Source organism: Carcharhinus amblyrhynchos, chromosome 7, assembly GCF_965287045.1.
Source record: "Carcharhinus amblyrhynchos chromosome 7, sCarAmb.v2.hapA, whole genome shotgun sequence".
Classification (NCBI taxonomy): domain Eukaryota; kingdom Metazoa; phylum Chordata; class Chondrichthyes; order Carcharhiniformes; family Carcharhinidae; genus Carcharhinus; species Carcharhinus amblyrhynchos.
The window spans coordinates 67,732,065-67,758,545 of record NC_137330.1 but is presented as its reverse complement, the minus strand read 5'-3'; the positions used below and the strand labels follow the sequence as shown (position 1 = coordinate 67,758,545).

The window sequence follows — 26,481 nt, the reverse complement described above, 5'->3', positions numbered from 1 at the left end:
AGACAGATAATTTGTTAGAAGAGGAGGTGCTAGACCTTCCTGTACTTTGACTCTACTGCCAACAATTGAAGAGTCTTTGTTGGCTCTTTTGAGGAGAATTAATCTTCTGTTAAAGAAGGCAATAGTGAATGTGTCTACTTATTCCACTAAACCCACTGATAACATGCAACAATTGCAAGCAGCCAACAAAAGGTTATCCAGGGCAACTGAGGTGCTTAATTCCAAATTGGATCAAACCAAGTCAGGACAGCATAGTGGCTAGTACTGCTGCCTCACAGTGCCAGGGACATGAGTTCAATTCCAGCTTCGGGTTACTGTGTGAATTTTGCATATTCTCCTCATGTCTGCATGGGTTCCCCCTGGATACTCCGGTTTCCTCCCACACTCCAAAGATGTGCGGGTTAGGTTGATTGGCCATGCTAAAGTGTCCCTTAGTGTCAGGGGGACTAGCTAGGGCAAAAATGTGGGATCACGGGGATAGGGTCTGGATGGGATTGTTGTTGGTGCAGGCTTGATGGGCCAAATGCCACTGTAGGGATTCTAATGATTCTATGATAAAAGCTCTGTACAAATGTAAGATGGAGCCCACATTTGAATCTTATTAGCGAGCCAAGGAAGCACTCAAGCTTTCTTTCAGCAAACAAGCAGAGGTCCAAACTACAAAGCTTCTACAGCTCAGAGTACCTTAGAAAAAATTGAAAGTATTAAAATTAAGCGAGAGTTGGAGAAGTCAAACTATCTAAGAGAATGCTGAATCAGAACCAGCTATTAACAGTCACACACCATTAAAAGCCACAGAGAGGGATTTATACATTAGAAATGATGCAGTACAAGAAAGTGAGCATACTGCAATACAGGGGTGTAGAAATGCGGTATCGTATCTAAGGAAACTACCACAACATAAGATGAAAACATAGTTAGAGAGCAACCATTTGAAATAGTGGCACTAGCTGTCTTTCCTATTACTACTGAAACTATTGTAGTCACAACACTCGATGTAGATGTTGAACTTTCAAGCAAGTCTGCAGACCAGAGTACCACAAAGGATCATCCATAGTTTTATTGTACATGCGCTCGCACACACCTCCCCACCACACGCATGCACACACACACCTCCTCCACCGCACGCACAGCTCCCCCACCGCATGCACCTTTCCCACCGTACACGCATGCGCACACCTCCCCCACCATGCGTGCACATGTACACACAGAAGGGCGTGATGAATGGTGACGCTAGAGAGGATAATGTTGATATTCTATGGTGTGTCAATATAAAAAAGCATGCGGTGTTTTGAAAAGCATTAACATAGACAAGTTCCCAGGACCTGATTGAACCTATCCCAGAACACTGAGGGAGGCGAGGGAGGAAATTGCTGGGGCCTTGTACTGGACAAATATGGGGTAATGCATTTTGGAAGGTCTAATACAGATGGGAAATATACAGTAAATGGGAGAACACTTAAGAGGATCAATAGGCAGATGGATCTGGTGTATAGGTACACAGGTCACTGAAAGGTGAAGGTGGTTGTCAGAAAGGCATATGGCATGCTTGCCTTCATCAGTTGAGGCACTGAATTTAAAAATTGGCAAGTAGTGTTGCAGCTTTATAGAACCTTAGGTAGGCCGCACTTGAAATATAGTGTTCAATTCTGGTCGCCACACTATTAGAAAGATGTGGAGGCTTTGGAGAGAGTACAGAAAAGATTTATCAGGATGTTGCTTGGTATGGAGGGCAATAGTTATGAGGAGAGGTTGGAGAAACTTGGTTTGTTCTCATTGAAACGATGGAGATTGAGGGGTGACCTGATAAAAGTCTACAAGATTATGAAGGGTATGGACAAAGTGGATAGTCAGAAACTTTTTCCCAGGGTGGAAGAGTCAATTACTAGGGGGCATAGGTTTAAGGAGCAAGGGGCAAGATTTAAAGGAGATGTACAAGGCAAATCTTTTTACACAGAGGGTGGTGAGTAACTGGAACTCAGTGTCAGGGGAGAGATTGGAAGCAGATACAATAGTGACTTTTCAGGGGCGTCTGGACAAATACATGAATAGGGTGGGAATAGAGGGACATGGTCCCCAGAAGGGTAGGGGGTTTTAGTTCAGATGGGCAGCATGGTAGGTGCAGGCTTGCAGGCCGGAAGGCTTGCTCCTGTGCTGTAATTTTCTTTGCTCTTTGTATTCTTTTCAGTCACAGGAGAGGTTCAAGAGGACTTGAACGACCTCCGCTGCAGGGCCCATGTTGACACCACCTCCTTCACCCCCTCATCCCCACACATTTTGGCTCTCACTTAGAATTACATTTTAAAATCCTCTCTCCCCATCACTCCGCTGTACATGCGCTTCAATCAGATTTTAAAAGTGTTGCTGATTTGCTTGTCCAATGTGCCTTTCTCCTAAAGAGCGTCTGTGTTCTGCAGACCCCTGTATGGAACCCTAATAAAGATTTAACTCTAAAAAGAGCATACTGAGCATATGAAAAAGGAAGCTGTGTCAGTGTTGTCACTTATACAGAATGTCTGAGTGCCATCTCAGAGAGCAGCTCTAGCTATACTTTCATAAAGTTCGCACATAAAAAAATTATTTTTGAACATATTGCCTGTAGCAAAATGACTTCTGAAATAAGATGACAATTTCCAACTCAAATCCGTCCTAACAGATGCACAAGAGACCAGAGTTAAAGGAGAAGTAACATCTCAGTGAATTGTGCGGCTGGAGAAGATTACAGAGATAGTGAGGAATGAAGCCATGACAGGACATAAGGACATAAGAACATAAGAAATAGGAGCAGGAGTAGGCCATCTGGCCCCTCGAGCCTGCCCCGCCATTCAATAAGATCATGGCTGATCTGTTGTGGCTCAGTTCCACATTCCCGCCCTCTCCCCATAACCCTTAATCCCCTCTCTTATCAAAAACCCATCAACCCGCGTCTTAAAAATATTTAGCGAGGTAGCCTCCACCACTTCAACGGGCAGAGAATTCCAGAGATTCACCACCCTTTGAGTGAAGAAGTTCCTCCTCAACTCCGTTCTAAACCGCCCCCCCTTTATTTTGAGGCTGTGCCCCCTAGTCCTACTGTCCTTTCTGAGCGGGAAGAGTCTCTCCACCTCTATCCTATCCATCCCATTCATCATCTTATACGTCTCAATGAGATCTCCCCTCATTCTTCTAAACTCTAACGAGTACAAGCCTAGTTTATTCAGCCTCTCCTCATAGCTCAACCCCCTCAACTCCGGCATCAGCCTAGTAAACCTCCTCTGCACTCCCTCCAAGGCCAAAATATCCTTGCGTAAGTACGGCGCCCAAAACTGCACACAGTACTCCAGCTGCGGCCTTACCAATGCCCTATATAGCCGCAGCAAGACCTCCCTACTTTTGTATTCAATCCCCCTCGCTATGAAGGCCAGCATCCCATTCGCCTTCCTGACCACCTGCTGCACCTGCAAGCTGGGTTTTTGCGACTCATGCACAAGGACCCCGAGGACTTCAAAAAAATTAGAATATTAAAACCAAGACTTACTCATTCAAAAGTTAATTTAAGTCACTGAATGCAAGAGTAATATGGGAACAGACAGGGCTTTCTCAAGACATGGACAACAGAGCTTTGGATTATATGGATGTGTCAACTATAGCTGAATAAAGAAGGATTTACCAAATTGAAAGAAACACTACAAATCTGCAAGAATGGTGATAGCTCAGATTTTAAGAACTTGGAAAGAGGCTGCATGCAAAAGAAAAAATAGTGGGAATGTTGATCAAGTGCAGAAATATATAAAGAGATAGATAACTCTCTATAGAGAAGTGTATATATATATATATATATATACACACACACACACACACACACATATGAGAGAGAGAGAGAATTGGGGATTGTGCTGGGAAAAGGGAAAAAGAAAATTTGATGACAAAGGAAGATGATGGGTCAGCAAGAGAGACCGGGGAAAAGAATACCAGGCTGATTGCAATGGAAGATTTCATAGAGTGAATGAGGGTGCTTGCGATCAAGTGAGAGAGAGAGAGAAGAGAGAAAGATGTAGAGGTAGAGTGATCGGGGAGAAAGCAAGATTGAGTGGTAGTGTACGATCAGAGGACTGAGCAAAATTGGAGGGAGAGTGAAAGAGATCAAAGATGTGAGAGATGTAATGGGAGAAAGCTAGAAAGGCACAGTTTGCGAGATTCTGTGCAAGTGAGAAATTAAAGATAGAGAGATCTGGAAAACAGAAATTTGGGAAGAATAAATGGTTTCGCGACAGAGGAAATATTCATCGAAACAGTGAATGAGAGGTGAAGAGAAGAGAAATTGGCTGATTGAAAGAAACTGCAATGGAGTATAGCCAGATTCATGCATTTATCCTTCCAAACAGCTGTTCAAAGATGTGATTATAGTACATTGAAAAGAAAGTGAATAATTCCTAAATTCCGATGCCCTTTGATTTTGCAATTCATGTTTAATGGAATTATTAATGCTATTTTGCAAATTTGAATAATTTTCTCAGTTCTTTAGATTGGCTGTTTCTAAGCTTTTTAATTTCAAGTCTTCCCATCCCAGTTTAAGAGCCTTTTATGAGTAATTACATATGTGTATATTAATCTCAAATTTGATTACTGCCTATTCTACATCTAGATCCTTTGTTTCTCCCCTTCTTTTACAAATATCATCTTATTAAACCAAGGCCTGTCAGCCCTCCCAGGACAGCACACAAGATCCTGGACACTATTTTGAAGAGCAGGGAAGTTAACCCTGTGGCCTGGGCAATATTCATCTTTCAACCAACATTACAAAGATCAGACTACTCAGCCGTTAACACATTTCCCTTAGTGAGAGCTTGCCGAACACCCTACAATACACCAATTACTACACTTCCAAAATACTTCATTGCCTGTACAATGCTTTGGGACACCTAATAGTTGTGATAGGTTTAGGTAAATGCGAGTTTTTAAAAAATCTATTCTTATGCTTACATGTATTTAATTTTTATCCATCACCATTTTAAGTGAAGAATAAATACTAAGATAGTACGCAAGGCTATTTGGATGTAGGTGGCTCAGAGTCAATCAGAACATGTGTTGTTTAATACTACATGTACACAGCACTTCCAATGGGATTGGGACATTGATCAACAAGGTATAACATACCGTAATTAAATAATGTGATTGGGTAAGCAAAATTATGTTTTATCATAAGCACATGGGGAGTTACTTTCTAGTTCAATTGTGATTGCATCCATTTTTTTTGTGAGTACTGTATGTGCTGCAATTGAATTAATTATTTAGCTATGTTTTTGGTGTTACGCTTATCTTTGTTAATACAAGATGCACAAAAGGTTATGAAGGATGCAGGTAGGTCAGAGTGTAGCAGATGTAGAGTACAGTAGTGGTCTATAGTGTGATACTGAGTGTAAAGTCTTAGGGTAGTATGAAAAGTGTGTGGTGTGGGAGAAATGAATGTTGGTTTGAGAATGGAAGAAATCATTGGAGTTTTGAAGGGGCAAGATGATTTACCTTTTTGCTCAGGATCAAATTTGAATAAAATCGTGCATCTTCCTAAGGTCAGAAGTGGTATGTTAGGACCACAGAAGTGGTGGAAATTCTGGAACAGCAGTTCAAGATGTGGAAACATTGAAAAAGAGCAGGTTGCTTGTTGTGTGATGCACCAAGAAAACGATTTGAGGTTAATCATGCTTAACATAGTGCTGACAGGTTTGGGAATATCAAAAGTAATGTAACACACTTCTGGGACTAATAAGAAATTAGGTTTATGCTCGTCTTCAAAATATTGAAGAATCATAGTATAGAATCCCTACAGTGCAAAAGAGGCCATTCGGGTCATCAACTCTGCACAGACCCTCTGCCAGAGTATGTTCCCCAGGCCTTACTCCCACCCTATCCTTGTAATCCCACATATTTCCCACTGCTAATCCATCTAACCTACACAAATTTGGACACTACGGTGCAGTTTAGTATGGCCAATCCACCTAACCTGCACATCTTTGGACTGTGGGGGGAAGCTGGAAAAACCCATGCAAACACGGGGAGAATGTGCAAGTTCCACACAGTCACCCAAGGCTGGAACTGAACCCAGGTCCCCAGAGCTGTGAGGCAGCAAGGACGGGATCTCATTTAATTAGGTGCTGTTATTAAGAGAAAGAGGGAGACAAAAGATTTGGATGCAAAACAAGCAGTAATCACACGACCCATGTTGGACGCGGTGGGCTCGAGGAGGAGTTCTTGGAATGCTGCCGGAATAGTTTCCTGGAACAGTGCGTGTTGGAGCCGACGAGGGAGAGAGCTATCTTGGATCTCGTGCTATGTAATGAGGCGGGTAGAATTAGGGACCTTGCGGTGAAGGATTCTCTTGGGGAGAGTGATCATTGTATGGTAGAGTTTCTGGTGCAGATGGAGGAGGAGAAAGTGGGTTCCCGGACACGCGTACTTTGTTTGAATAGAGGGGAGTACGGTAGGATGAGAGAAGAATTGGCGAATGTTGACTGGGGGAGCGTGTTGGAGGGAGGGTCTGCTGAGGAGCAGTGGAGGATCTTTAAGGAGATCTTTCTTGGTGCTCAGCGGAAATTTATTCCGATGGTCAAAAAGGACAGTAGGAGGAGAGGTAATAAGCCGTAGATAACGAAGGAGGTGAAGGAAAGTGTTAAATTAAAAGCAGAGGAATTTAGAGTAGCTAAGAGTAGTGGGCGAGAAGAGGATTGGGAGAGGTTTAAATGTCAACAAAGATTGACAAAGAAGTTGATAAAGAAGGGTAGGAGAAACTACGAAGCTGGGCTAGCGCTTAATATAAAAAAGGATAGCAAGAGTTTTTATAAATATATAAAAAGGAAGAGGCTGGCTAGGGTGAACGTTGGTCCTTTAGAGGATGAGAAAGGGGACCTGGTGGTAGGGGATGGGGATATGGCTAAGGTCTTGAATAACTTTTTTGTTTCTGTCTTCACGGAGGAGGACGTGAATAATTTGCCGGGTGTTAGTGATGGAAAGGTGGTAGGACTGGAGGGTCTTAATGACATTACTGTTACTAGAGAGGCGGTGCTCGACAGACTGGAGGGGCTGATTGTGGACAAGTCCCCAGGACCGGATGGAATGCATCCGAGGGTTCTGAAAGAAACGGCGGAGGTGATAGTGGATGCCTTGGTGGTTATTTTCCAGACGTCGCTGGATTCCGGGGAAGTGCCGGAAGATTGGAAAACGGCTAATGTTACGCCGTTGTTTAAGAAGGGTGCCAGGCAAAAGGCGGGGAATTATAGGCCGGTTAGTTTAACGTCTGTGGTAGGTAAAATGTTAGAATCCTTCATTGAGGAGGAAATTGCGAGGCATCTTGAAGGCAATTGCTTGATAGAGCGGACGCAGCATGGTTTCATTAAAGGGAAGTCGTGTCTGACAAATTTACTGGAGTTCTATGAGGATGTGTCTAGGGCGGTGGATAGAGGAGAGCCGGTGGATGTGGTCTTTCTGGATTTTCAGAAGGCATTTGACAAAGTACCTCACAAGAGGTTATTGCAGAAGGTCGAGGGACATGGAGTTGGGGGTAGGGTGTTAGCGTGGATAGAGGATTGGTTGTCAAATAGGAGGCAGAGAGTGGGGGTCAACGGGTGCTATTCAGATTGGCGGATGGTGACTAGTGGAGTGCCCCAGGGGTCGGTGCTGGGGCCTCAGCTTTTTATCATTTATATAGATGATCTGGAGGAGGGAACCGAGTGTAGGGTGTCGAAATTTGCTGATGACACCAAGATTGGGGGAAACGGCAAATTGTGCGGAGGGTGTGGAGAGTCTGCAGAAGGATCTAGATAGGCTGGGCGAATGGGCCAGGAAATGGCAAATGGAATTTAATGTTGGCAAGTGTGAGGTGGTCCACTTTGGTAGGAATAATGGTAGGAAGGACTATTACTTACGTGGCGAAAAACTGCAGCAGGCGACGGTGCAGAGGGACCTCAGGGTCCTTGTGCATGAGTCGCAAAAACCCAGCTTGCAGGTGCAGCAGGTGGTCAGGAAGGCGAATGGGATGCTGGCCTTCATAGCGAGGGGGATTGAATATAAAAGTAGGGAGGTCTTGCTGCAACTGTATAGGGCATCGGTGAGGCCGCAGCTGGAGTACTGTGTGCAGTTTTGGGCGCCGCACCTGCGCAAAGATATTTTGGCCTTGGAGGGAGTGCAGAGGAGGTTTACTAGGCTGATACCGGAGTTGAGGGGGTTGAGCTATGAGGAGAGGCTGAATAAACTAGGCTTGTACTCGTTAGAGTTTAGAAGAATGAGGAGAGATCTCATTGAGACGTATAAGATGATGAATGGGATGGATAGGATAGAGGTGGAGAGACTCTTCCCGCTCAAAGAAGACAGTAGGACTAGGGGGCACAGCCTCAAGATAAAGGGGGGGTGGTTTAGAACGGAGTTGAGGAGGAACTTCTTCACTCAAAGGGTGGTGAATCTCTGGAATTCTCTGCCCATTGAAGTGGTGGAGGCTGCCTCGCTAAATATTTTTAAGACGCGGGTTGATGGGTTTTTGATAAGAGAGGGGATTAAGGGTTATGGGGAGAGGGCGGGAAGGTGGAACTGAGCCACGACAGATCAGCCATGATCTTATTGAATGGCAGGGCAGGCTCGAAGGGCTAGATGGCCTACTCCTGCTCCTATTTCTTATGTTCTTATGTTATGTTCTTATACTTGAAATGAGGGTTGTTTTATGAGGACAGGCTAGGCTTTTTATCTGTTGGAGTTTGAAAGAGGTGACTTAATTGTAAGATCTTGAGGGGTCTTAACAAGGTGGATGTGGAGAGGATGTCTCATCTTGTGGGTGAATCTAAAACTAGGGGGAATCACTGTTTAAAATTAAAAGATCGCCCACTTAAAACAAAGATTTGGTGAAACTTTTTCCATCAGAGTCACAAGTCTTTGGAACTCTCTTCCTTACAAGGTTATGGAAGTAGAGTCTGAATATTTTCAAAGCTGGTAGATCCTTGTTAAGCAAGAGGTGATAAGTTACCAGGGGTTGGCAGAGGGCAGATTTGAGGTTACAATCAGATCAGCCATGATCTTATGAAATGGCGAAGCAGGCCTGAGGTCCAGCTCCTTTTTCATTTGTTCGTACTCATGTTCATATGTGACAAGCCACATTTCTAATCATGATTGAGGAACTAGTTTTAAGTTTCTTAAAGCTAAAAATTAAGCGATGCTAAGGTAATGCAACTTTGCTACATTTTTCTTAGGGATGGGAAGAATGGGCACTGGGGCAGAGGCCTCCAAGAAAGCAGTGAATGACTACCTTCAGGGATGCCTAGTACAGACTAGAGTATTAGGGAGCTGATTGGTGAAAGGGAAAATAATCATGGCTTGGAGACAGAACTTAGTTCAACGTCCCATCTGATGGCAGGAATGCTAATAATGCAGCACTCCAATACTGTCATAGTGATTTGTTGCAATTTTAGAAATCCAATTTTCAATCAATCAAGCCCCAAAACGTGCAAGAAATGTGAATAAGTTAGAATGTGATATAGAAAGTAACACAAGAAAAATGCACACAATGTTACAGATATTGTTCTAAAAGACAAGATCATGATGCAAACAAGATACCACTAAGAGTATAATGTAGGTGCACATCTCCTCGAAGTTAAACTTTGCAGCACTTGAAGTAAACATTGGTTGGGTTCACGGATAGGTTAAATCAGACAAATCTGGACATTTGAACCTAAATTTATTTCTAAGAAAGTCATTTAAGAGACTTCAGATTGATGACATGAATATTTTGTGTTCACTGAAGACTTTTTCTGTAACTTTGTTCCTTTCTTTAAAGTGTGACCTGGAAGTAAAAGTTCAGGAAATCAACATTGATGTATTTATGGGGAGGCTAGATTATTCTGCTCACCTATCATCATTGTGCAAGTAACTTCATCACATCGACTGCAAGTTAAGAAGGTTCACTACCACCTTTTCAGACAACTAGGGATGGTAAGTAAACTTCCAGCAATGCACCCACCCAAGAATGATCATTGTCCAAAGAGTATAGTTTTTATTGGGGCCACAAATATTTGTACAACCATTGCTAAATCAATGCAATTGTAATTTCAGAGTACACGTTTGGCTGAACTCTTCATGACAAAGAAACTTAAATCAGCTAAAAATGAAATAAACCTTTTTGGCAATATAACTCAGCTCTGAATTGTCCAGCAGTCTGACCAGATTGCGTTTTAATACAACTTTTTACTATGTTCTGGAGTAACAGAGAAACATAGAAAATAGGAAGAAGCCATTCGGGCCTTCAAGCCTGCTCCGCCATTCAACATCACCATGGCTAATTCTCTATCAACACCATACTCCTAAGCTTCCCCCATACCTTTTGATGCCTTTAGTCTAGAAACCATCTATTTTCCTTCAGTGATTCAGCCTCCACAGCCTTCTGTGGTGGAGAATTCCCCAAGATTGCCACCCTCTGAGTGAAGTAATTTCTTCTCATCTCAGTTCTAAGTGGCCTACTCCATATCCAGGGACTGTGACCTCATTGTTAAGTGCCCCTTCACAGCCAGGCAAAACAACAACCCAGCCTCTAGTCTGAGCAGCCCTGTCAGAAATTTATACATTTCAAGTAGATTCCCTTGCATTCTTCTGAATTCCAGTGAATAGAGACTTGGTCAACTCAATCTGTCCTCATACAACAGTCCAGATATCAGTCTGGTGAAATTTTGTTGCACTCTCTCCATGGCAGATATATCTCTTCTTAGCTAAGGAGGCCAGACCTGCAATTGATATTCCAGGTGTGTTCTTATCAAGGCCCTGTACAACTGCAGTGCAGCTGCAATACGGCATCCTTGCTCCTATCCTCTTGCAATGAAGGCCAACGTATCATTTGCTTTCCAAACTGCTAATGCAGCTGCATACTTGCTTTCAGTGACTAGTGTACAAAGATATCCAGGTCCTTTTATATGAAAACATTATCTCATCTACAGCATTTAACTAATATTGTGCCACTATATTTCTGTCTGAAACGGATATCTTCAAATTTATCCAAGTTATACTGCACTGCCATATGTTTGTTCACTCAATCAACTTGTCTAAATCATTTTCAAGCCTCTTAATATTGCCCTCACCACTCATATTTGAGCATGCGAGGGGCCAAGAGAGAGGGGGAGCAGCGCTCAATGGACCAAGAGAGAGGGGGAGCGCACAAGGGGCCAAGGAAGAATGTGCCAAAAGGGTCAAGAGAGAGAGCATGCGAAGAGTCTCTCCCTCTGGACCCCTCGCGCATTTAGTCATGCTCTCTATATTTAAGTCTAGATCACTGATATATACTATAAATGTGTCTAAAATACTCAATGGGTCAGGCAGCATTTGTGGAGAGGTAAATGAAAGGCTGGCAATGTGGCATAGTGGTTAGCTCTGCTGCTTCACAGCACCAGGGATCCGAATTCCATTTCAGCCTCGGCCAACTGTTTGGAGTTTCCATTTCTCCCCATGTCTGCACGGGTTTCCTCCGGGTGCTTTTCTTTCCTCCCTCACTCCAAAGATAAGCAACTTAGGTGGATTGACCATGATCAACACATGGGGTTACAGGCATATGATGGGGTAGTGGGCCTGGAAGTGGTGGCACGCTCTTTCGCTAGTTTGGTGCAAACTTGATGGGGAAAATGGCTTCCTTCTGCATTGTAGGGATTCTGAGACATTCAAGAGAGAGCGTGCAGGAAGAGTCGAGAGAGTGAGTGTATGCGGAAGGTTGAGACAATGAGAGAGAGAGCATGAGCAGGGGATTGAGAGAGAGGGTGGAAGGGGCCGAGAGAGTGGGGATGTTGAATAAGAGTATGGGGGCGTGTGGTCAGGGTGCAGAGTAGAATATATCCACAAGCCTTGCTCACTTCTAGTACAAGGATTCTCACTCACCTTCACCCACGGTTATCATACACTCTCATCAGTGTAATTCAGTAAGCACCCTGAGCTTGGGAGCAAGCTGGAAATACATACCCTATTACACTCTAATACTCATTCTATTTATTACCCATGCTTTTTTTTCAGCAAATTGTTTTGTGTCATACCTCTGGTTTTATTTTGAAATTCATGTTTAAGGTTGTGCCAAGCTTTATCACACTGAAATTTGCTCATTGGCCCCTCGAGTGAGTTAAACCTTGAAAAGTGGTCATCCCTCATGAAAAGGTTAGACAAGAGTTAGCTAACCAGTCTGTACTTCCCTGTCCTCTCCCTCCTTTTTTTTTTAAGTAGTAGGGTTACATTTTCCACCCTCCAATCTGGCAGGACTGTTCCAGAATCTACAGAAGTTTCAAAGATGACAATCAATACATGTATTATTTCCATGGCCACTTCTTTTAGTACTGTGATTAAGCCCTGGGGATTTATCGGCTTTCAGTCCCATTAACTTATCCGGTATTACTGACATACTTACAGAAGCTTTTACAGTCCAGTTTTATGTTACTTGCAACTTTACTCCTCATACTCTATTTTTCTCTACTCAATCAATCTTTCGGTCATTCTTTGCTGAATTCCAAACTGCTCCCAATTCTCAGACTTGCTTTTTTTTCTAGCAACTTTATATGACTTTCTTTGGATCTAATACTACCCTTAATTTCTTTTATTAGCTATGCTCGGGCCATTTCTCTTACGTTTTAGCGCCAAAAGGTATGTACTACTTTGGCAATACATAGATTTTTCCTTAAATATTAACCATTGCCTATCCATCTTCATGCCTCTTAACAAAGTTCCCCAATCTAAGCCAACTCACACCTCATACCTTTGTTGTTTTCTTTGTTTAGACTTAGGACCCTAATTTCAGTTGAGACTTCTTCACTTTCCAATCTAATGAAAAATTCTATCACGTTATGGTCACTGACCCCATACAACAGATTACCAATTAACCCCTTCTCATTGCATAATACCAAATCTGGGATAACATATTCCCTAGTTCCTCAATAGAGTTGATTCAAAGATTCCAGTAATTCATCCACAACATTAATATCGCTAATTTGGTTTGCCCAATCTATACATAGACTAAAGTCACCCATGACTATCATCACACTCTCGTATATGGATCTCTAATTTACTGTTTCATGCTAATCCCTATCTCACCACCGCTGTTTGGAGGGCTACAGACAACTTCTACTAATAGTTTCTGCCCCTTGTTGCTTTTTAGTTGCACTGAAACTGATTCTACATCGAGATTGTCTGAGTCAATATACTCTTTCTCTATTACACTAATTTCATCCTTAATTAACATCACCCCATCATCTCAGGTTCAGTAGGTTAATTCCCGTGATTAAAGACTTATTTAATGAAGAAAGATTGAGGAGGTTAGGCCTATACTCACTGGAGTTTAGAAGAATGAGAGCTAATCTAATTGAAGTATATATGACGCTAAATGGGATTGAGAGGGTAGATGTAGAGCAGATGTTTCCCCTTGTTGGATATTCCAGAATAAGAGACCATAGTTCTGGGTTAAGGTTTGGCAGACCTACCAAACCTTAACCTAAAACTATGGTCTCTTAAAGTCTGCAGGTGCAGCAGGTGATCAAGAAGGTGAATGGAATGCTGGCCTTTATAGCGAGGGGAATAGAATATAAAAACAGGGAGGTCTTGCTGCAACTGTACAGGGTACTGGTGAGGCTGCAGCTGGAAGTCTGTGCGCAGTTTTGGTCGCCGCACTTGCTGAAGGATATTTTGGCCTTGGAGGGAGTGCAGAGGAGGTTCACTAGGCTGATACCGGAGATGAGGGGGTTGGACTATGAAGAGAGACTAAATAGACTGGGTCTGTACTCATTGGAGTTTAGAAGGATGAGGGGGGATCTTATAGAGACATATAAGATAATGAAAGGGATGGATAGGGTAGAGGTAGAGAGATTCTTCCCACTTAGAAAGGATTGCAGGACTAGAGGGCACAGCCTCAAGATAAGGGGGGGCAGTTTAGATCGGAGTTGAGGAGGAACTTCTTCACGCAAAGGGTGGTGAATCTCTGGAATTCTCTGCCTGTTGAAGTGGTGGAGGCTACCTCGCTAAATATATTTAAGTCACGGGTAGATAGGTTTTTGACAGACAAGGGAATTAAGGGTTAGGGGGAGAAAGCGGGAAAGTGGAACTGATCCATTTCAGATCAGCCATGATCTTATTGAACGGCAGGGCAGGCTCGAAGGGCTAGATCGCCTACTCATGCTCCTATTTCTGACGTTCTGAGACCTATAACAGAAATAAGGGGAAATTACTTCACTCAAAGGGTCATGAACCTGTGGAATTCTCTGCCCCAGAGTGCTATGAACGTCAGGACTCTGAACAAATTTGAGGAGATAGATAGGTTTTCAATTAGTCACGGGATGAAGGGTTATGGGGGCGGGGGTGCAGGCAGCAAGATGGAAATGAGGCCAAGGTGAGATCAACCATTGAATGGCACATTAGGTTTAAGGGCTGATTTGCCTACACCTGCTTCTAGTTCTTGTGTGCTTACATTCGAAGGTTCTTCATACATATCGAGTACCTTGGATCTTCAGTTCCAAACATCAATCACTCTGCGGCCATGTCCCCGTAATCACAATCATATCATACCTATTTACATCAATTTGTGCTGTTAATCCATCCACCTTATTGCAAATGCTTCACACGTTCAGAAACAGTGCATTTAGACTTGTCTTAACATTCTTACACACAAGTTTTTGTACTATGGCCCGATTTGTTGCTAGCCCTTGTTTCCTCTGCCTTCCATTTTTGCTTTCTACTTCGCCTTTCATTTCCATCTTTGTTTCCCTCTCTTGTGTCTCTTTGCTCAGGTTCCCACCTCTTTATCACTTGTTCTGCTGGGGTGCACCCAACCATTTATCTTGCCTTGAATTGATCCCAATGTCTCAGGAACCGTAATACTTCCTTCCTCCAGCATCTCTCCAGCCACACATTCATCTGGTCTATTCTCCTATTCCTGCTCTCACTAGTACTTTATTCTTATTATACTTCTTAATATTTAACACCATGGTGCAAAACGTGCCTAGTTTGTAAGTTGTAAAGGATATTCTCTACCCAAAAGGTTAAAACAGATTATAAGAAAGCCAACTCCATATACACAGATAAGAGACTGAAACCTTGTATGAAAATAGCATTCTTCTCTGTCAATTAGAGTGGACATGGAGAAGATGCTTCCAGTAGTAGGAAAAACTAGAACCAAAGCGCACAACCTCAGGGTGAAGGGATCATCCTTTAAAACAGAGATGAGGAGAAATTTCTTCAGCCAGAGAGTGTTGAATCTGTGAAACTCTTTGTTGCAGAAGGCTGTGAAGGCTAGGTCATTGAATGTCTTTAAGACAGAGATAGATAGGTTCTTCATTAATAAGGGGATCAGGTGTTATGGGGAAAAAGCAGGATAATGGGGATGAGAAAAATATCTGCCATGATTGAATGGTGGAGCAGACCCGATGGACTGAGTGGCCTAATTCTACTCCTATGTCTTATGCTCTAACTAGTTTTACTCATTAAAACAAAATAAAAGTGAAACATAACATTATTGTAACAAATTTAAAACATATTTCTTACATCTTGGGACTGATAAAAAGATGTCAGGTTTTGGTGATGCTGAAAAAATCATCGCACAACTTCTCTATTGCAACGACACAGTATTTTAAAAGAAGAATTTCATAGAATAGAATCCCTGCAGTGCAGAAAGAGGCCATTCAGCCCATCATGCCTGCACCGACAACAATCCCACTCAGGTCTTATCCGCATAACTGTGTATTTACCCCACTAATCTCCGTGACACTAAGGGGCAATTTAGCATGGCCAATCCAGCGTACCTGCACATCACTGGAGTGCGGTAGGAAATCACGCAAACACGGGGGGAACGTGCCAACTCTACACAGTCACCTGAGGCTGGAATCGAACCCAGGTCCCTGGCACTGTGAAGCAGTAGTGCTAATCCACTATGCCACCCACTTTGAAGTCAACTTGATCTATTTCATCATGTTTGATTGTCATGCTTCAAAAGCATCATCCTTTCTTAAAAATCAGAATGAATATGGCATCTATTGCAAATTATAAAGATTTTTCATATAATCTATTTGCTTTTGTATGCTATACTTCAATTTAAAAGCCAAGAATCCAGTACGTTTTTTTTTTAAAAATCAGCTTTATTCTGTCATGTTCACAGATTTCTACATGAACCACAGATCTTTGTTTCTGCATGCTCTAAGTTGTACTATTTAGTTTATACTGTCTTTCCTCATTCTTCCTTTCAAAACGCATCACTTAACACTTCTTGGAAATTCTGTCATGTCTTAGCAATTCACCTGTCTGCCCATGGCAGCTTGTTCTCTAATAAATGTTACCTCCTTCACTTTCAGCCATAAACCATGCTCTATTACAGTCTTTGTCTATTCTACCAATATTATTTGTATGATCCTGGTCGGTCCACATCACTTTCTACAGTCCTGTAATTTCCAAAGCATTAATTGCTAACTGTTGGTAATTCATTTTTTCCCTATATTTCTCAAAACTACAGAATTCCTTACCTCCTTCAGTCATGTTTCTTCTGACAAGTTCCAGGATTTTAAAATAACAAAAATGCTACTTCCTGATATAGCTGTTCTTCACTTGCAATGTGTGTATCACTATAGGTCTTTGCCTGCCACTGTTATTTGCCAATTTTTTTGTGCATCTCATAGTTTTCAAACTCTTTAAAGAAAGATGTTACATTAGCAAATGGTTTGCATATTATTAATATTATTTTTCCTGTAAAGAAAATGTGTGTGTTCCTGACTTATGATGAATATCCGTACTATAAGATTTAGATCAGCAGAGAAAAACATCTGATTGTGAATAACCAACTTCGCCCCAGCTAGTTTCTCTACTGCCCCAATTTGAAAAGGTTTGAAAATGGTTAAAGGAGTTTTAAATATAATCACAGTAATGAATAGAAACAAAAATCTTTTCAGAGTCAGACCTCATGTCTCCAGAGTGGTTGGGGGCCAGTGAAGGGGAGAGAGCAGCCACTAATGTACAATAATCCCAATTCAGGCAGTTCGATTATCAGAGTCCAATGAAAAAAGAGCCAATTCAGGTTCAAGAGGCCAAATTCCTCCTCCTGTGCTGTAATACTCTATGATTCATGTGGTGCTGTATACAGTAAATCATGAATATAGATTTTTCTACTGTCCCTGTGTCATAACTTTTTTATTTCCTCTTCTGCCTCTTTCCTTTTCATTTCTATCTCTCTCTACTCCTGTTTCTCTCTCTGCCTTTCTTTTCTTTCAGGTGGAGGTCATAGGTGACACGTCATAGTGTGAAAAGGGGATCCACCAATGGCTGCAGTCTGCATTCTGTGGTTTTGAGGAAACGGTAGCACTCAGCAACTCCCAGTCCAATACTTCCCTCAATTACTCATGCTTGCCCCTATCCTCTTATTCCCAATGCAGAATCCAACCCTTTACCTTCCCAATATGCTCTTCACTTTACTTGATCAATACAATCACAGTTGAAATAACTGATGAAACCTCATACTCTTCCCTCATCCTTGCTCAAGCATCACACTTAATCATCGATCTATTCCCTCCTTCCACTAATAACTGTTCTTCTCCAAAAGGCAAATGATAAGACACTGCATCACCCTCAACCTATCAGTTACTTTCCTAACCTCCCTTCCTATTAGTTCATGAGAAGAAATCAACAGTATGAATAAAACTACTTTATCAGCTGAAAATACATACCTATCAATCTCCCTCTGTCTCATGAGGTCTTTCTCATGAGGTCTTTCTCATAGGTGAGCGACTAAGATCGGCTTCATAAATAATTAATTGACAGTTAAAGTGATGAAACATCCACAACCCTCTGGGGTAATCAAGTCCGAAGTTTCCTCAGTGAAGATATTTTCTCCCATCTAAATGATCAACCCTAGGGTAACTAAACATAAATGATCAATCCTGAGACAGTGCCCCTTGTTCTAGTTCCCCAGCCAGTGTCAACCAATTGCTGCATGTACCTTATGAAGCATTGTCAAAATCTTGTACATTTGAATGAGGTTACTTCTAATTCTTCTAAATTCCTACCTATAAAATTCTAAAAGGAAACACATGCCCAATTTACTCAACCTTTCATTCTAAATCAATCCCCCCATCCCAGGAAACAATCTAGTGAACGATTACTGGATGTCTCCAAGGTAAATACATCCCTCCTTAGACAAGGAGATTAACATTATGCTGAGTGCTCCAGATCAGGTCTCACTAAAGCTGGATACAACTGTAGCAAGATTTTCCTGTTCTTATACAGAAGTCCCTTGTAATAAAGGCCAACAAAAAATTTGCCTCTCAGTCACTGCACCTTGTTATGATCCCAGCTGATGTTATTATTGAACAAGTAGACCCCAGAATGGAATCTGGCTTTATATAACTTATTTATCTTAAACTGTGGAGGATTTTACTGAACAGATTCACAGGAGTCTGCTGTTGAATTTTTAACAAAAGAATAAAACATTTATTAAACAAGAAACATTAACTTTCTTACACTAGACAATAAAAAGCTTGGAAAGGTTTCAATATAAGCAATAAGAGAAAAAGGATTCAACTGATGCCATCCCTTTTATCCCAGCAATACCTTTACAGAATCAATATTTCAGTGAAAGGGTACTACTATTTGCACATCAAAGGTAGACTTGTTCAGTTGCAAAGAGGTTTCTTTTCCAGTCGACTTCTGAATATTCACTAAAAATCCTTCCACAATTGGTAGCTCCCTTGAAATCCAGAAAAATCACTAAATTTAATGACTTTAACTTCACAGTAATGCACACAAGTTCCTTAAACTTACTTCTTTAGCAGTCTGGTGTCATTTTCGGCTAGAGTCTTAGACCTTCATGGCTTCACATGGATATGGCATATCCATGCTAGCTAACTAAAACTGCTTTCCTCGTCTCTCCCTGTTTGTGTGGATTTTTTCTCTGATCCCCTGTTGTGAGGCAACAGCAGTTTTTTCTACTTTTTGTTTGTTTTAACTTCCCCAATTATTCCTAACAAACTGCATATGAACTTGCCTTTGTTCTGCAAGTACACTTGCGTTTCTCTTAACATAAATATTTAAAAGTTGCACATCTTTATAAAATAATTGTTTTCCTATTCTGACTGTCAAACTGAATAACCTCACATTTCCCCCACACGATATTCATTCTCCCACATACACTTGCAGATTAGTGCTCTTCAAGCTATATATAAGCAATTACCTCTCTTACTCTAATGAAGAAAGGTGCCCTCAGTCCTTAGTGGATTATATCCAATTACTTATCAGTTTAAATGTCCATCACTGAAACTGTCTATATCTTTGTCGCCTCTGTGTCTTCACAGCTTACATTCTGACCTAGCTTTGTAGGTCCCATATATTATACCTCTTCTAACAAGGCTCAAGTGACTTATATCATTCAAATTAGATTAAATTGAATTTCAAAATTCAACTGGTGTCTTTTTTTGAAATTGGTCTAATGCTACAATGAAGGCTCTCCCTCACTATTCCTAGTGTCTTTCTTTCTCTCTCTGCTTAATAGACAAGTGTGTAATCCGATGTTTTTCTCATTCTTTTAAAGCCTTTGCTTTAAAAGCTGCTCAATATAAATGTTGCCTCAAAAACAATTTTCAAAAAATTTGTCCTCCTATATTGTAAAATTATTTGAAGAAAGCTGCAGTGTAGAAAGTGGAAGAATCCGGCGTAAGGTATTTCATCAGTGCAGCTGCCTGAAATGCGCTGTTACACCTTGGGACACTGTACATACTCTCTAGCTACAGGATATAAATTGAGCTCACAGTGTTACAGCTCTGGGTTAAAATAATGCCTATAGAAGAATTATTATGAAAACATTAATACAGAAAATATAACTCAATAGATAAACGTAACCATTTTTTAAAAAAAATTGTTTTGCAAATTTTGTTTTGCTTAAACTCTTATTTTTGAACATTAAATGTTTCAGTTACTATAAACAAAGAAAATAATAGAAACCGTTTAAGCAATTTCCAGAAATCTGGTGACCAAATTATGCATTCACAAAGTGATGTGTTATACAAAGCAGCAGAGGTTGTGTACTACCTAACACTTAACACTGAAAAGACTTGTCACAGCACCACCTAAAGGAGTAACAAGTATTTATTTGATTTTTGAGAACAATTGCTTTGAACAGAATCGGCTAACAGGCTGATATGTTAATATTTACAAAAAATTCTAACCATTTTATATAGATACATAGAAAATACTTTAAATACTCCTTTATTTCCTTAACTCTTCCTTCTAAAAGAATTTTAATTTCCTTTTTTTATAAAATTTCATAAGTAGGGACAACCTGAAATGTTTCCCAATTGGCCATTCACTAAGCACAAGTCAGTGCGATTATTGGAAGGCTATTTATCTGTTGTGTTAATTTGTAGCAGATCTCATACAATATCAAATATGGTGCCATACCAATCAACCGAACAGTAGCAAGAAGGAATAGCAGACAAACTTCCCCTCAACTGCGCTCTTATGCAAGCTTCTTCGTTGTCAGTCATGGTTCAGAGATTGAACCCAGGCTGTTGGTGTCATTCTGCATTTTACTCTAACCACCTAATCAAGTGAGCAAACCAGCCCACTTTTCCCACTCATTAACAGAAGAAATTACCTCTGGTCCATTGAACTCACCACCGCGAAGATCTGAATTTCACAATGCACAATCTGTACAGCCCCTTGATATATTACATTGATCTGCAACTAACTAGGAGACAAGGTGATTTCTTTTAGTGAGCGAGAAAAGTGGGCCAGCTTGCTCACTTGATTAGAGCTACAGTGTGATGACATAAACAATTAAACACTACAATCTGAATATTTTTACTCAGGTTTAAGGAGAGAAAGAACTCTCCAAGGTCCTTGCACTTTATAACTAGTGAACAACCATAACTAGTGGCCAAATTGTTAACACTGAGTGATATAAAAAACTCAAAGAAAGCCCACTGAACAAGAAGCATGTTATCTACCTGATTGAATGAGGATCCACTATCAGAACAACTGTCCATGCAGTAACTAGTGTGCTGCTCATGCTGTTTTCTTCGGTGTAGTTCTTCTTTCTTTAGCTGATCTTCTTCAAATTTATTAATCAGAGATTCAACTACTATCATCATAGTATTTTTCAATGATTTCATCATCTCCTTGTACCTGTAACAAAGCATGACAAACTAACATTTTACAAAGTAATAAACTTTAGCTCATTATTAAACCAATAGTACTTTACTTATCCTTCAGTAATTTTACAAAGCAGAAATTTGATCCTGTTGGCTCAGTATGCTGAAACATCATAAATGAAGAAATAAATTTAAAAACCAAGCTGATGAAGATGGTCCCTGCTCTGACCAAGACTTAAAGCAACAAACATATATCCAGTTGCACATAGAAAGCTGCAGGAGATTTGGTTCTCAGTCATCTAAACAGACAAGAGTATCCTTATTCCAGAAGCAGATGGTAGTGACAGTCAATGGAAAACAGGCATCAAGCTATCACACAGGCATCCATCCATCACACTAACGTAAACATGGCATCCACAAAGCTGCACAGTAAGGTAGCTGGCAGAATTTATCTCTGCACTGCCAGGAGAGGCACTCTGATGGAGTGGGAGAATTTTAAGACTATTTAATATTTCCTGTGTGGGGTCAGGATGCAGGATGTAAGACTAGAAGTCATTTGGATCATTGCTATTCAGTTTTATAAAACAATCTTCTCCCAGAATGAGCGCCATTACTGGATTGCAATGAGAGATATCACAGTAGGCACACTGGTGCTGTCTGTTAATATGAGACATTTGCAGTCTTCCATTACCGATTACCTGCACATTAAGGGGTGGAGTTCCTTCTGGTTTCAAATTCTTACATAGGCATATGAACAATTGCTCTAATTATTGAAAAAGCCAGTCACTCTATAAACTTTGCAGTTTCTGTCTTTGCTTGTCCATCAGATCTAAATGTGATAATCTTCCAGTCCTATGGAACAGTGCATCAGTCATCCTTTGAATGCTTTTTCTTACTGCTACTTAACCAATCAGCACAGGTCCCCACTGGATGTCTGGAACGTTCCACATATGTAGGGATGCGTAGTTGAGGATTTGCTAACGTTCATTTCCATGAAACTTAAATTATCTCAGAGCAGGTCTAAACACATCATGCGGTGTTGCATCATTGGCTGGGCCAATATTTATTGCCCATCCCATAACAACCCTGAAGAAAGTGGTGGTGAGACACCTTTTCAAACTTCTGCAATATATACTGTATATACTCCAAAGTATTGTTAGGATTGACCTAGCAGCAGTAAAGAAACAAGTCAGCATGATTTGCAACTTGGAGGGGAACTTGCAGGTCATGGTTCTTAGATACATCTGCTGCCCTTGTTCTCAGTGGTACAGGTCACAGATTGAGAATGTGTTGTTAGAGCCACTTTGGTAAGTTGCTGCGGTGCATCTTCTAGGTGGTGGACGTTGTTTCTACTGTGCATCAGTGATAGAGGGCGTGAAAATTGAATGTGGAAATGAGGTGCCAATCAAGTGAGCTTTGTCCTGTATGGTGTGAAGCTTCTTGACTGTTGATGGAGCTGCACACAGCCAGGCAAGTGGACAGCATTCCATCACAGTCCTGACTTGTACCTGATAGATAGCCTTTGAGAAGTCAAGAGGTGAATTATTCTCCGTAGAGTTCTCAGCCTCTGACTTACTCTTGTAGCCACAGTATTTATATGACTGCTCCAGTTCAGTTCCTCATCTATGGTAACCCCCAGAATGTTGATAGTAGTCTACGGAATGATACTAATGCCACTGGATGTAAAGCAGGGAAGGTTCGATTCTGTTTATGGTCATTATCTTGCACTTGTGCAGCACAAATGTTATTTGCCACTTATCAATCCAAGCATGAATGCTGTCTAAGATGGACACAGTAAGTTTCAGTATCGGAGGAGTCACGAACGGTACTGAACATCCTCCAATCTTGAATGAACATCCTCGCCTTATGTCCAAATACCTACAATCTTTTAAATTACAAATATTATTCATATCCTGACTGAGTGTTCTTCTGGGTGCAAATGCAGGGAACAATTTTGGCCATAATTTATGCAACTTATTCTTTATACAACTTACTCTTCAGATTCCCGAGTTTTCTTTGTAACTTGTTGAACAAGTGTGTCTTGGCCAGAACCTAGAGATCGGCCCTCTGCAGCAGTACATTTCTCAGTCTCCTCATCAATCACAGAGCCCAATGCAGTGTCTATATAATTCCGCAGATACTTCACCAGCTCATAACTAAGAAAAAGACAGAAATTTGAAAAGAAATTAAGATTCTAACTGAAAGAATAAGTGATACGTTCATCAATTTAAGCCATTTTACAATCAGCTCAAAAGGTTTTTTGACTAAAATTGTAAGATGAACCAATGGATGTACAAAAAAATTTCATTTGTTGATTTTCTTCACAAATTTGTTCACTTGGTTCAAATCAAAACAAAGAAACTGGTGATCATAAAAGGCTTTGGTTCTTAACTTTAGATTTCCCCATCTTGTCACTGAATCAGTAAACTGAATAAGGCATCACAGTCAATTTAATTGCTCAAGTTAAAGGTTAAACTTTGAAGTGCATCCGAGAATAATGGAAATATCTATGGTTAAAGATTTTCACTGTGCTTTGTTTCAATGGAATCATAAATAAACTTTGCACAAATATATTCACAATTTCTCTAAATAGTAAGCAGGATAAATCTCCATCATTCACTAGGAATAAAAATGTAGTCAACTAGAACATAAAAATAAGTCATAGGCAATGTAGGTTACTTGGTCCTTCGAGCCTGCTCCATTACTCAAAAAGATTGTGGCTGAACTTTTACACCAATAACCAAACATCTATCAATTTTTATTAGAATAGAAAATTAAGTTGGTATAACCAAAGTAACACTGGCTCATATATTCACATTATAACACGATGAGTTACTACTCTCGCCAGCAACATCAAAGTCAATGCAATGCCCACACGGGTCTTCGGGGTGTGTGTGCGCATGTGGCCTTGGAGAGGCAGTGCGATATTTGAAAGTCCCCCACTGAACTTTGAGAGGTATAAGCTGATACCAACCACTCTCAACTGAGAGGTGGTACAGAGTGGAGAACACAGGAAAATAAAAGTACTTTTGAAATTATTAATAGTATATTGTTGGTATTTAGGCTGTCAAACTCAGTTGTTATTGGCTAAAATTTATTCTTAATTTCTCCCACCTTCAGGCAGCATGGTAGCGCAGTGGTTGGCACTGCTGCCTCATAGCACCAGGATCTAGCTTTGATTTTGGCCTTGGGTCATTGTCTCTGTGGAGGTTGCATGTCCTCCCAGTGTCTGTGTGGGTTTCCTCCGGGTGCTCCAGTTTCCTCCCAAATGTCCAAAGATGTGTAGCTGGAATAGCCACAGCAAATACATGGGGTTATTGGGGTAGGCCGAGGAGAGGCCTGGGTGGGATGCTCTTTTGAAGAGTCGATGTAGATTTGATGGGTCAAACAGCCTCCTTCTACGCTGGAAGGATTCTATTCTATTCATTTGTAATGTTATATACTTTCTTTCTGCTTTTCATCATTTCGTCATCTTTTTCTGATGGGAGAACTTCACAGCTTTATAGTCCAAATATATCTTCTGTTCTCCTGACTATATATTTCACATTTCTCCAGGTAAGTATTATGGCTGTTTAGGTGCAATAATACTAACGTCTGGCTCAAATTATTTGTTTGAACTGTATTAAGCCCAGACTAAGTCTTTACAGTCCAAAATGAAGAATCAGAAAAATAGTATACACATAAGCAATTTAAGTCGGTCATAAAAAGTATTTTGTAAGAAGTTAAGGATAAATAATCACAATAATCAATTTAATTGCAAGAGAGAAAGGAATATCATCCTTATAGTTTGGCCTCTAACAAGCGATACTGGAAGTTAAGATCGCAACAGTGGCATGTGACAGTACAGAAAGTAAATGGAATGCTCCCAATGATATCTTTCAAAGAACAAATTCGTAATGAAAAATGTTTTGCTTTCCCATATTCTCAAATAGCATCTTTTCAATGAAATTATTAAAAACTTTCCCACATTCTGCAGTAAAGTTTTTTTCATCTTATTTTTGTAATTTTTACACTTCTCACCTTGATCCATACTATCCTCTATTGTTGGGATAGTAAGTGAAGATTGAAAAGGCCAGTATTGAAGTTAATTCATCGATTCCTCATATTAGAAGTCATACAGAACAATGGGAAAAATATCAGCTATTTCTTACCACCTTCTAGATCAATTTTGCTCCAGGAAAACCAGTGTGCGAATGCCAGTTGCAACTATAAATTAATTTGGGCCTCTTAATTGAGGGTCAACCTCAATTAAGCATCTAAATCAACCAGTGATAGCATTTCTTAACATACTTATGAAAATTTTCATCAGTTTCCTCCAAGTGCAGCAAGATCTCTTCCGCACATTCGACTGAAGGTGCTCCTGAGATTCTCTCCTTTATGCTCTTCAGTAGTTGTCTAAGCAAAGGCTGAAGTTCTGATTCAACCTTGCTGGAAAGATGGGACATTTTGCTGTAAGTATAATAAGAATGATTAAACTTCAGAATGTGATAATACAGTCTATTCTAGGAAAGATTATTTTCACTAAAAATGAATTAATCAACACATAAAGGAAATCAATAAAAGAGGACAGTAGCAGCACGGATAGAAAATTAGCTTGGTGAAATTGGCAAAATGTAAAAGTAACAGGGTTGTTGTGGTGGAGATATTAATTTCCCTTATATTGACTGGTACTCACTTAGTGCTAGGGGCATGGATGGGGCAGAGTTTGTAAGGAGCATCCAGGAGGGCTTCCTGCAACAGCATGTAGATAGTCCAATCAGGGAAGGGGCCATATTGGATCTGGTATTGGGGAAAGAGGCTGACCAGGAGGTCGATGTTTCAGCAAGGGAGCAGTTCAGGGAACAGTGATCACAATTCAGTAAGCTTTAAAGTGCTGATGGATAAAGATAAGTGTAGTCCTCAAGTTAAGGCGCTAAATTGGGGGAAGGCTAATTACAATAATATTAGGCAGGAACTGGAGAATGTAGATTGGGGCAGATGTTTGAGGGCAAATCAACATCTGGCACGTAGGAGGCTTTCAAGTGTAAGCTGATAGGGATGCAGGACCGACACATTCCTGTAAGGATGAAGGATAATTATGACAAGTTTTGCAAACCTTGGATAACAAGAGATATTGCAAGCCTAGTCAAAGAGAAAAAGGAAGCATTTGTCAAAGGTAGGAAGCTAGGAACACACGAAGCAAATGTGGAATGCAAGGAAAGTAGAAAGAAGTTTAACCAAGGAGTAAGCAGAGCTAAAACGGTTCATGAAAAAGCATTGGCCAGCAGGATTAAGGAAAATCCCAAGGCTTTTTATACATATATAAAGAGCAAGAGGGTAGCCAGGGAGGAGGTTGGTCACTCAAGGACAAAGGAGGGGATCTATGTGTGGAGCCAGAGGAAATGGCTGGGAA

At 40.8% G+C, this 26,481-nt stretch overlaps 1 protein-coding gene across 10 annotated transcripts in view; it reads right to left on the bottom strand.

Annotated features, from left to right (window-relative positions):
- The window catches only part of tbc1d32 (TBC1 domain family, member 32), a 292,534-nt gene that overhangs the window by 246,298 nt on the left and 19,755 nt on the right, over positions 1-26,481 (bottom strand). For 9 of the 10 annotated variants that reach the window (XR_013887018.1, XR_013887019.1, XR_013887020.1 and 6 more), the window contains 3 exons: positions 25,380-25,538; positions 23,084-23,245; positions 20,946-21,123 (listed from right to left, as the gene is read on the bottom strand). Coding sequence is in view for 7 of the 10 variants with exons in the window: in XM_080192537.1 (XP_080048663.1) it covers positions 20,946-21,123; positions 23,084-23,245; positions 25,380-25,534 (495 nt within the window). In the remaining 3 variants the exon portion in view is untranslated. The remainder of the gene's footprint in view (positions 1-20,945; positions 21,124-23,083; positions 23,246-25,379; positions 25,539-26,481) is intronic. The other variant, XM_080192539.1, reaches the window with a different exon arrangement.